Here is an 11,799-nt window from a genome sequence, read left to right as displayed (position 1 = left end):
CTATCTCTCCTCGCTCCCCCTCCTGGCTGGCTCTCCTCGCTCATCCTCCTGGCTATCTCTCCTCGCTCATCCTCCTGGCTATCTCTCCTCGCTCATCCTCCTGGCTGTCTCTCCTCGCTCTCTCTCTCCTAGCTGTCTCTCCTCGCTCTCTCTCTCCTAGCTGTCTCTCCTTGCTCTCTCCCCTGGCTGTCTTTCCTTGCGCTCTCTCTCCCCTGGCTGTCTTTCCTCACTCTCTCTCCTGGCCCACCTTGCTGTATTTTGCAAACAGTGTAGTGCGACAGGCTGTGTATACTAATATTCTTTGATGTAATACTTGGCACTTCAACCCACAGTATCCACCAGAAAGGTGTCAGGGAGCTTGGCTCAGCAGACTCAATCCCGCGATCGTACGATTATCGCAAGGTGTGTGGAAGGCGTGCAACCGTTTGACTTTTATCTTAGGAACATGTTCGAAAACCGGCGGGTGTGTGGCATGTTCGTAAGGTCTGTGGCCAGCATCAGGCTAATAGGTAATCATGTGTGCAGAGCTAAATAAATATACCAAAATGGAATAAAGGGGCCGCCATTCACGCCCTTCCTGATCTACCAGCATCAGCTTTGAGAGCTACTGGTAGATCACAATCTACCCACTGGGCACCCCTGCTATAGACTGTATAGAAAGTGATGACTAACAGGACCTTGGACTGCTGGAGCAGAGAGGGAGCAAGGCTGAAGTCTAAGAGCAAGCTAGGGTCGTGGTCTGGGTGAGAATAATACATTTTTTTTGGCTCCCTAGACAAAACGAGCATTGAAAGGGTTAAGATGTGCCCAGAGTTCTGCTTTAGGTGTATGTCCAACAAAAACAAAAAAACATTTTTCCTCGTTATGGATAAGTGGGAAAGGATTAGAATCATTTTGTGACATTTACACTCACTTCCTTTCCTGCTGATATCTATATATAGCTAGATATAGATATCTTTATATAGAACTGAAGTCAAAACTTTTTAATTTAAGTTTGGGCAGAGTAAGGGAGTGTTATAACCCCTGCCAGTTTTTTTTTTTGCCATCTGTGTCCCATTGTGACTTCCTGTGCGATAGCCACAACAGGAAGTGGAAAAGCCCTAGTGGTCAGCAGAAATTGTGTAACCATTGAAAGAGTCTGGTGACAACCCAAAATGTGGGATTTTCTTTCAGTTTCAGTGATAACGGTCATCAGGACCAATAGGGAGGATGAATCTCCCCAACAGGGACACAGACAGCAATAAAGGTCCTAGGTGAGGGATTGACCCAACAAATCTGGGACAGTTGTCATGTATGGTTCCTTATCTATAGGGAAAGAGAACAAGCCCATCCTCAGCCATGCACTTAGTGCTGACACTTGTTGGCCCTGCAGGGAAGGTCATGGTGGGTCTTCATTATAGAGCAGGTGTCACTGTCACTCTCAGGGAGATAGCTGACTTTAGGGGATCATCGCATACAATCATATCACACTCCTGATCTCTACAATAGGAAGATGCCCTCTGTACGTACATCGTGGTGATCTTCCACTACCCACACCGGCAGCTCCTGATACTTCCTAAGGCGAGGAACCAATGCCGGGCCGCTACTCATAATTCTTCAAGAAGAGGGATCCAAGCACTGAGCATACACACCGAGATCCTGCAGGCTTCTCCCTCACCAGCCCGTCACCCTGACACTCTTCTGTACAGCTACCTGCACGCTAGACTAAACGCTGCCATGTTTCATGAGGGCAGACCCAGCAAAGTTTCCACACATAGAAAGTCATGTCGAAAATTAAATTTCCACACTTCCCTCAACTCGTATACACTCGTCTTCATTTTAAAATGCCTTGAGCCATTTTCTCATAATTCAAGCTATAGCATTCCGCCATAACGACCCCGTTCCATTCATGTTATGAAGCGCTACACACACTTTTCGTACAGGAGCTTCCCTTAATAAAAATGGCTTTCGGCGCTTCCAGCTCGGGTTGAGTGGCAGAGTGTTTGTCCAATGTGTGTGCTGCGTTTTGCTTCATGTGACCTGTCTCCGGTTCAATGGTGGGCGGGACATCCCGTGCTTTTGCGTCTATTGCCTGTGCCTGGTGAGTGGTGGAGTTTACTGATGTCTTGTAGTGTTTCCTTTATTTGGGGGTGTCATTGTTTTCATTGCATTTCAGAAATAGATGGCTCGTTCTCTTTACACTAAACGATTTGCCTTTGGATTCAAATCTACACATCGTGGGTTCCCTATTAGGATCTACAAGGATTCTCTGTGTCTGATCCATCATGCATTCATAGGTTTTGTGTACAATCATGATCTTATCGTGTTTGCTGAAGCCATACGTTAGTCCACATTCACAGCTGAGCGTTGTGTTGTGCGTTTCCTGAAGCGTAACAATGCTCAACATGGAGAATCCCATTATTTTCAATGGTGCCAGTTCATGCCTGAGCGTTGGGTCATTTGTAGCTAAAAAAAAAAGTACACAAGCTTTTTTTTTTCCCAGCAGAATCCTTTTCGGCTCCAAAGACTGCAATGGGAGCGTCTATAAAAATAATTTTGGGTACAGTGTTACATGACGGAGTTATTGTCAGTAGTGTTGTTGGGATGCTTGGTGCAAACCTGGTTCGCCTGAACCCGTGGAAAACTGTGACTGACATAACCCCTTCCTGGCCTGATCAGTTGCGGCAGGGGCACCCTCTGCCCCTTTGTGATGTGTAGCTCCAAGGCAGTCAATGCCACTGCTGCAAGTGATCAGGCTGGGCTCACACTACATCACTGAAGGCTAGTACAAAAACTTTACCTACCAATTCTAATTTCTCCCAAAATGGTTACTTTTAAGGCTTGACAACTGTCAAGTTTGCCTTTCAAACCCTCAATTGGCTGGTGTCATAGCGGATCACATGTGCAGCACCGTGGCAACTGCAATCCAAATTTAGGCTAAGATGGCCCCTTCTTTGGCTCTAAAGGATAAAAGGCTGGAGTTCCCAGTGTTTTCAACTGAAAAATCCTGCTCAGATCATAAACAATACAAAATTGTGTGATGCATAATGTACTTTGTACTGTATGATTCTTAAAGTACAATTAAACGTTAGTTTTTGTTTGTTTTGTGTTTACATAAATCTACTGCAAGTACGGTAAGCAGTAGATATATGCAAAAACATAAAAAAGTTGTCAAAAAGGTTATTGCCTACCTCTGTCTCCGCCGCTCGCTCCCGTCCGAAGATCTGAAGGTTTTCGAGCGGCGGGGAGAAGAGGAGAGAAACAGTGAGAGTCAATGCAGGCATCCCAGCATAGTGCACGTCGAATAGACACCACGGGACAGGAAGAGACCGGAGTCTGCGGTGGATCAGAGACTGACACCAGCGCTGGAGGGACTCCTGAATACAAGTGTCAGGAAGAAGATGATAGGATCAAGAGGCATAATTTAAGATAAGTCCCTGCAGCAGCATTGAGGGGGAATATTTGTGACCTTAATGTCACTTTAAAAACCACACTCCGGACAAAATGATAATTTACACAGTGCACTGGGTGTGTAAATTGGCATACAGAATCTGGATGTTATGTGCAGAAGGCTGCTACAAAGTATAGAAATTTACTTTGTAGCATGCCATACCCTGCACATATTGGCCAGCTTCTGGGCACTGAAGAGGGAGAGATGCGACCCAAGCTATACAGCTCTCTGGTCACATCACTCACCCCTCCTTACTATCCTCCATTCACAAAATGTCTTGTGTTTACACCTGGCACTTCTAGCATAAAAACGCCTATAAGGTAAGTTTTTTTTGAAGGGGGTTACAGTGGTCTTTTTGTATTAAGGGTTGGTTCGCACCAGCAAGCTTTGCTGAACGCATGCATGCTGGTGTGCACTGACAGTGAACAGTGCACCACACCGTTTCCTCTTTTATGTAAGAACTTTGTTGAAATGTCATGAGTGACATCTTGTTGAGTTCTACCAGACAGCGCAAGCAAAAAATGTGGTACAACTGCATTGTACTACTAGAACTTAATTGTCATTCATGGCATTTCAGTAAAGATCTAACACACCGTTTTCTTGCACACAGCTTACTGATGTGAACCAACCCTTACTATCAAAAGACCAATCCCGGTCCCCCTCCCAAAAAAAAATTAAATATATCTATATTATATTTTATAAGTACCAGATTTATAGAAATGTAAAATGTATCATTTACATTTGCTCAGAACGTACTTTGACTGTGGTCCCCACAAGGATATAGTTCCTCACATAAATCTACATTTCCAAATAGCTTATAACTAATACTGTGCAGGAGATCGGTCCAAACTAGTTCACGGGAGTTCACCCAAGCCCATGCAAACCTATGCCTGACAGTCCCAGCTTGGCCTAATCAGTTGTGGCTGTGAGATTCACTGCCCTTCAGCTACATGTTACAATGGTGAATGCCTTTGCCACATCTGACTGGGCTGGGGAGGGGATTGTGCCTGTCTTTATGTACTGTTTTACTGTTCTGCCTGCAAAGAGTTAGGTAGTTAATCATCGCTTGAAACATGAAATTCATTTTTTAAGAATTTGTCTTCACTGCGGACATTGATTGCCTGTATATTTTGCTTTTCCTGTTTTAGGTCATGTCGTTGCACGCAGGCAGAGGAGGACCACAGACTCGAGCAGGCCCTGGAGCTCCAGTGCAGACATATCGGCCACAAAATGTAAGACCTGCTCAGATGCAGCAGTCTTCTGGGCCGTACTGCTATGACCCGCAAAGTACTCCACCTCCCACATTTTCCAGCCTTCCTAACACAAGTTACATGCCTCCGAGGCCAGATTACATGTGCTATCCTCCACCTGTTGCCCCGCCTACCCAAAATACAGTAAACCAATGTCTTCCAAGACCAACTTATCCCATCAGACAAAGTTACCCGATGCCACCTTGTTTTCCTCCTGCTCCACCATCTACACTTGGCCCAGGAAATCCTCCACCTTCTGCACCACCTGCGGCACAAGGCACCTATCCTTATATTGCCCCCCCTCTTATGCCACCACCACCTATCATGCCTCCACCATTGCCACATGTGGGTTATCAGCCAGTGTACCCCTCTGGATATCCACCGCAGACTTTTCCTCCACCGCCACCTCCTCCTCAACCCGTACCTAGCTTTAATAGCTATCAGCAGAATTCAGCTTCTTTTCAAGGCAGCAGCCACTACAGACACACAAGTCATGGTCCATATCAGACAGATAAAGCGCAGAGTGATCACCGAACACAGGACAGAAGCAAACATTACGATGCTCATCGACATAGGGAATACAGTCATGGCGATAGACACCGCTCTGAGAAGCATGGTGATCGAAGAGATCGAGGAAGGAGTCCTGACCGTGCAAGGCGACCAGATAGTAGTCGGCGTAGATCAGAGTATGAGTACAGTAGGACTCCTTTTCATGGCAGAACTCCACCACGTCATGGAAGCTATGAGCGCAGCAGGTAAGATGCTAGATGCCTTTGCAGTGGACTTTTTTGCTGATAAAGTAGATGATGGTTACAATGTCTGTTGTGTGAGGGTGTTTTTTTTTTTGTTATCTGTGGTCCTGTTTAGAAGATTTCCCCTTACTTCCTGTCCCTTGATGACTTGCTTCAGTGACTACTTTGCCACCGGGACAGGAAGTGAAAGAGAATCTCCTCAATGGTACATAGACACCTCCAAAAAAACTCAAAGGGGTGCTTTTTGCCATGTCCAAAATAAAATAATATTGGTGCCAAAAATACTTTTAAGTAGTAGCTGTACTATTATTCTTTTTTTTTTTCAATAATTTCTATGCTGCCAAAGGTTCTTCTGCCAGTATCTCCTACAATCTGTCAGGAAACATATGATTCATTCTATGCACTTGCTTTTTTATCTAGATGTTTAAAGGGACCCTGTTGCCAGACCATTATTTTGAACAAAATCTTACCATAAAATTATATGTTCCTTTATTGTGGTTTGTGCATGTTGTTTGCCTTTGTAGAGTACCAAAAGACTTAAAAGAGAACTATGGGGTAACCTTTTTACAATACTGTTGAGGTCCACTCCGCTGGCTGATTGACCACGGGTTCTGCCTATCTAGAGGCAGATCTTGCCTGCCTCCTCCCCCGTCTATTCCTCCACTCAACGGTTGAGGATCGGGGGGATCCCTGCGGGGAGCAGTGACTGACGGTCACCGCTCTCTGCGGGAAAATTATCGCAAAGTGAGCGAGCGACGGTATGTGTTCTCTCACTTCCCAATCAATAGAGCCGACGTCTGACAGTTTCAATGTCACACTTCGCCTCTAACTATGAGGTTGAGTGACAATCACTCACCTCATAATTCTCCTTTAAGACTGCTGGTGGGCAATGCCATCTGGGATTTGATGTCTACAGTCCCAGGAGACTCTTCCCTGTCACTCAAGTGACAATCTATAGGTATCCCCTTGGCTCCTCCCCTGGCAGCTACATAAAAGAATATGCATGGATGTTAATGGAGGGGCCAAGTGAGCTTTAGTGGATCCTTAGAATTTGAACCTGATTCCTGCAGAAGGGTTCTTGGTGGTTCCTCCACCCTAGTAATAGGGCCTATTCACACTATGCATTGTGTTAACACACTGTGTGTTGTCGGGTAAACACGCTTCTAACCTGCCGGCTGAACAAAGAAAATAGAACAGATTCCTCCATCAACGCTTACGAGTGTTGCTCAAGGAATCTCCTGCTGTCTCCTTTGTATTCGGACAGTGACTGTTGGCTGCTTTCAGAATACTTGAACAAAGTTTGCAGCTCATTGGCTGCTGGCGCGGTTCGGCCAACCATTTTCTGACATGCTTTCGATCAGCTGAACGAGGGATGCCGTTTGGAAAGGTGCCAACAGTGGCACCCATGCATCAAATTCAAAGCATGTATACCTGGCTTTAGGGTAGCCTATTCATTTTGAATGGGCTGCCAGTGGCCATGGCCATTTTTTTTTTTTTTAAAGATTGTTTATTAGAGACCCTTTTTAATGCAGTGTACCACAATGCATGGCGTGACATGTGTGCTTTTCTTGCACTGCAGTGCGGATTTCTTGCCTTAATAAATTAGTTCTTCATGAATGGCACATGAATCACAGCACAAATGCCATTTGTTATCATGGATTGCTGTAGTTCATCAGTGCCACTGGGTATTAAGGCTTGTGAAGGCTCCCGGAGAACTCCCATTTTGAACAGGGGGTCATCAGAAGTACGCCCTTCTCATCTACAGAAGCAACATCAATAGCAAAAGCTTCGAGGACCTTGCATGAGGAAGGTACTAAACAGTACTAAAGTGACAGTACTAAAGTCAGTGACATCACATAGATGCTAAGCCTTGAGATTTACATTAACCTTGAGATTTACATTCATTTGTCCTTTCTATTTATTGAACAATTTTCTCTTTATTTTGAAAGGGAGCGGCACAGACATCGGGATAGCCGAAGATCACCAACCCCTGAAAGAAGCTATAGGAAAAGACAAAAAAGGTATACTGTTTTTACTTATCATATATGATTGTTCTGTCTTGAAAATTATTAGTTTTTTCTTATTGTCTTTGTGCACTGGCCTTCTTTCGGTTAGTTTTTTTGTGGCGTAGACTAGATGCAGAGCAAAACTGGTGTATGGCCAGTAAGAGGTCACCAGGGGTTCAGTGAGAAATCCAATTGAACATATTAATCACCTGCCTGATGGCGACGGCCTAGTTCAAGCACTAATGTCACTTGGCAGAGACATTGACACCTTGGAACCAGTTGGGCATCTCCTCTTGTGGTAAGTAACCACCTACTACGTTCATGAAACAGGAAGAATTCAGCTCACCTTTCCTTCAGCCTTTTTCACAAAAATAAATAACTGCTGGCAGAATTCACATACAAGTTTGGGAAACGCTACATTTTGTACAAAATTATAAAGCGATCAAACATAATTTAAAGATTAGCGTATTGTCCAACATGGACAGCGCTTGGCAGAAGTTTCTCACTTTCCAGGGGACCAGAGCGAAAGTTCACTGTTATTACACCGAAGATCAGCTGTTCAATCTCCGCTTTGGATACCTCAGTAAACATGCAAAGAAAAAACAAAAACAAAGCCCTCTCTTCGTGTAGTACCATTTTTGAAAATTATAATAAAGGAAAGAGTGATAATTACAAAAATCAATCTGTATACAGAATAAAAAGCATGCATTCATCAAGGACCAATTGTCACAGAACCGACCAGACTTCAGAGCATTACAGGAAGCAATGGATATAGCTAGTTGAAGCGTTTCAATGGCTAAAACATCTTTAGAACCAAATACATATCTGACAGATCCATAATCTGACCACTCTCTCAATATACATGCCTGTAACCTATTAGTAGGTACCTGCCCCTTAATGGGAGTGGAGGATGACTGCTATTTGCCCAATTGAATAAAAGTAAATGCGCTCAAAAGTTGTTGAATGTTTACCTTACCGGGAGATGCATATCGAAATAGTCGGAGTCGGAGCCAGCACATAAAGACACTGCCATGGACACTGCTCGTACCCGGTCTGACAAGCGGGAGAGTTGCCTCCGCCTTCCGACCACACGAATGCAGAAGTGGGGGAACCCATGAGCAGAGCGTCTGGTAAACAAGGAAATGTACTCCTCACAGTAAACTGATCTGAGGGGCATGTCGGCGGAGGAGCTGCTGTACAAAAGTGTTAAGCACTATTAGAAATGAATCGTTCATATTGGATCTTATATATTTTCTTATACAAGTGTAAAAATAAATAAAGAATTTAATAGTCTATGCGTATATACGTAAACATTCAACAACTTTTGAGCGCATTTACTTTTATGTAATTGGGCAATTAGCAGCTGTCCTTCAATCCCATTAAGGGGCAGGTACATACTAATAGGTTATGGGCATGTATATCGAGAGAGTGGTCAGATTATGGATCTGTCAGATATGTATTTGGTTCTGAAGAAGATGGTTTAGCCATTGAAAAGCGTCAACCTAGCCATATCCATTGCCTCCTGTGATGCTCTGAAGTCTGGTCGGTTCTGTGACGATTGGTCCTTGATGAATGCATGCTTTTTATACAGATGGATTTTTGTGAGTAACACTCTTTCCTATCTAAATGATTTTTGAATGACTCAATACTCTCTGCTGATACCACTGCTTGTGAAAGAGAGTTCCACAATTTTACCGCTCTAACAGAAAGGAAGCTCCCAAGCCCTTTGTGGTTAAATCCTTTTTCCTCCAGTTTTAGGTGGTGGCCTCTAGTCTGCTTACAGTAAAAAGTCTATTACTGATATTCGTATCATCATTGAACAATTTTTACATCAAATGTAATTGATCAAATAAACGGTACTACACGAAGAGAGGGCGCTATTTTTGTTCTCTGTTTGCATAATTTAGAGATGAATAACCATAAATAAGTTAAAGATTAGGAAAGAGTATCAGTGTGTTGTAAGCAAGGCTTGACCTCAAGCCTTTCTGACATTGTCCTCCAAGGGGTTCTATCTCTGACACCATTTAACGAATATTTTAAATATCCTCCCTTTTTCTTCAAAGCTGAACTCCAGGCAGATATAAAAGACACGGATTAATGCAGGCATGTACTCATTGAAGCCCTTCTCTAACATAAATACATAATGGCTGCAATCCTCTTTTCCTCTCCAAGGCTGTCCTCCAGATATTTAGCTGCTCTCCATTCTTGCTCCAGTTCTCTTCTGGATGTCACCTAATGTCTTCCCTCCCACTTCTTGTTGCAATGTCATCAAGCTGGGCTTGATTTACAGCACTGTCCAGGAGTAAAGACTGCCCACATCCACTGCCGGAGGATAGGAGGAAGGTCCATGAAATCAGCAGACCAGCAGAAAGACGAAAGGAAGAATAGTTTGTGTTATGTAAATAGAAAGAAAAACAAGGAGAAAAATGTAAAATCTGCGCTTATGGGTAGTCCTAGAGAACTAATAGATATTAATACAGCTGCTGCACTATAGACACTGTGGTCCAGCTTATAAGTAATAATAATAGGTATGCAGCCCTGCATACCTATTATTTCTTAGAAAGAAAAACAAAACTGCCGTTGGGCTGCAACCTTTTTGCAGCCAAACTCTTTACTTGCCAACGTTTAAATGCACATTATAGGCCTGAAAATGAGCTAAATCCCTCAAAAAATGGATCTGAATTTTTTTTTTTTTTTAATGTCGCACCATATTAGCACAATCATTTATCAGGACCATAATTTTTGTAAAAATAAACTCAAATTAATATTAGTGCACACAAACACAATATCAGCTACCATTTTGGTAAAATATATAAGAGGAGGTTGTGTTGAGTGAGTGGATATAAAAAATATCAAGCCTCAAAATTGCGTACGCCCATGAAACGGTGAAAAACTTTGGTACCCCAAATTGTTCATGGATGATGTTTTAACCCTTTTGCTGCCACAGATGAAAGGTACAACAGTTGTGGCAGCATGGACTTTTAAACATATTGCTGGTTGCTACTGTATATCTATTTGCTCCACGCAACTTTATCTTTAATAATTTACAATCATATTATGTTTCTGTGCACTATTTCACTGCTTTTTTTTTTTACTGAAATTTTTAGTTGATAAACAGTTGCACAAATATGGTGTAAGGTAATAAGGGTTGCAACTGCCAACATTTTATTGTCCAGGGGCCTTGTGATGTTTGGTTTTGAATACACTCTTCTAGGCAAGGCTTTAAATAATGTATTTGTTGCCTAAAAGCTTGGGCTGTACTGTATCTCAGAGTAAGTTCATGAGAAAGCTATTTCACCTTTGACAGTACAAGAGTAAATATTGCAATGTCGAAAAATTGTCCATCCCCTGAAAGAAGCCTTTGTAGCAGAAGGCATTAACAAACTGGTGGGAGTCGTTTTGGTGTTGATTGTTGTCCTTTTTATCTTCCAAAGTGTTTTCCTTTTTTCCTTCCATTATCAGGTAAAGAGGATGTGGAGGAGGAAAATGTTTCCAAATCTTTACTACAGACGGAACCAACAATGCCATATATCATAAACTCCAAATTTGGGAGTTTTTTTTTTTTCTGTTCTATCAAGTTGAATTGAGAAGAGATTACTCTTTACAAGAACAGCTGCTTTGGATGAGGGAAGCTTTAGATTTTGGAATGAATATGCCCTTGTTGATGTTTTTTCTTTCTAACATTGTTAATGAATCTGAGTTTTCCTTTGGGGACATACGCTTCCTCGAACTCGATGGTCAATATGGTAAAGATGGACTCCCTTTCACAAAGAGCCTGGAACCTGAGTATACTATTGCCCCTGCTTTTGTTTTTTTGTGGAAATCTGGATTACAGACTGCATAGGAATCTGCTCATATGCATATCCAGACCACACAATTTGTTCAATAATATCACAGGCTGAACTGTGGCCTTGGTTGATATCACTAGGGAGCAGTGTAATGTTAACCCTTTAACTGCCAGGGATGTATACAGCCAGTTATATGTTTGGGAGGGTCTTTAACAAACCTTCAAGTCCTGTGAATGTATACAAAATACCAGAAATGGCCTGGCCAACTCTGGTGCAAAATTAGAGGCAGTTTTTGGCTGTGTGGGATTCCCTTTAAAGGAACTTTACGTTTTGGCTCAGGGCTAGATGACACCTTAGAAGGATCAACTGGTAGACTCAGAGGAGGATTTTTATTTAATTTATGAGTTTTTTTTACTAAAACTATATAGTGGGAGAATACTATAGCTCTTTAAGAGAACAAAGATATGAAGCACAAGCAGTGAAACAGCGAAGTATTCCTCATCTTTTGTTACTGGGAGCCCTTTTTTTTTTTTTTTTTAGTTTTTGGAGGGGGAATTTCAAATATTTACAGTT

The 11,799-nt window shown here is 42.7% G+C and overlaps 2 protein-coding genes across 2 annotated transcripts in view; one reads left to right on the top strand and one right to left on the bottom strand.

Annotated features, from left to right (window-relative positions):
• Positions 1 to 1,627, bottom strand: part of CUNH5orf22 (chromosome unknown C5orf22 homolog) — a 49,575-nt gene extending 47,948 nt beyond the window's left edge. Inside the window, exon 1 of the mRNA XM_018573989.1 lies at positions 1,510 to 1,627. Coding sequence (XP_018429491.1) covers positions 1,510 to 1,590 — 81 coding nt within the window. The 5' untranslated portion in view covers positions 1,591 to 1,627. The remainder of the gene's footprint in view (positions 1 to 1,509) is intronic.
• A 420-nt stretch (positions 1,628 to 2,047) lies between these two features.
• DROSHA (drosha ribonuclease III) overlaps positions 2,048 to 11,799 on the top strand; it is a 239,833-nt gene continuing 230,081 nt past the window's right edge. Inside the window, exons 1-3 of the mRNA XM_018574114.1 lie at positions 2,048 to 2,080; positions 4,579 to 5,436; positions 7,371 to 7,453. Of these exons, the coding sequence (XP_018429616.1) occupies positions 4,582 to 5,436; positions 7,371 to 7,453 (938 nt within the window). The 5' untranslated portion in view covers positions 2,048 to 2,080; positions 4,579 to 4,581. The remainder of the gene's footprint in view (positions 2,081 to 4,578; positions 5,437 to 7,370; positions 7,454 to 11,799) is intronic.

Source organism: Nanorana parkeri, unplaced genomic scaffold (assembly GCF_000935625.1).
Source record: "Nanorana parkeri isolate BGI_ZX_2015 unplaced genomic scaffold, ASM93562v1 scaffold49, whole genome shotgun sequence".
Lineage (NCBI taxonomy): Eukaryota > Metazoa > Chordata > Amphibia > Anura > Dicroglossidae > Nanorana > Nanorana parkeri.
This window is presented reverse-complemented; position numbering and strand designations above follow the sequence as displayed.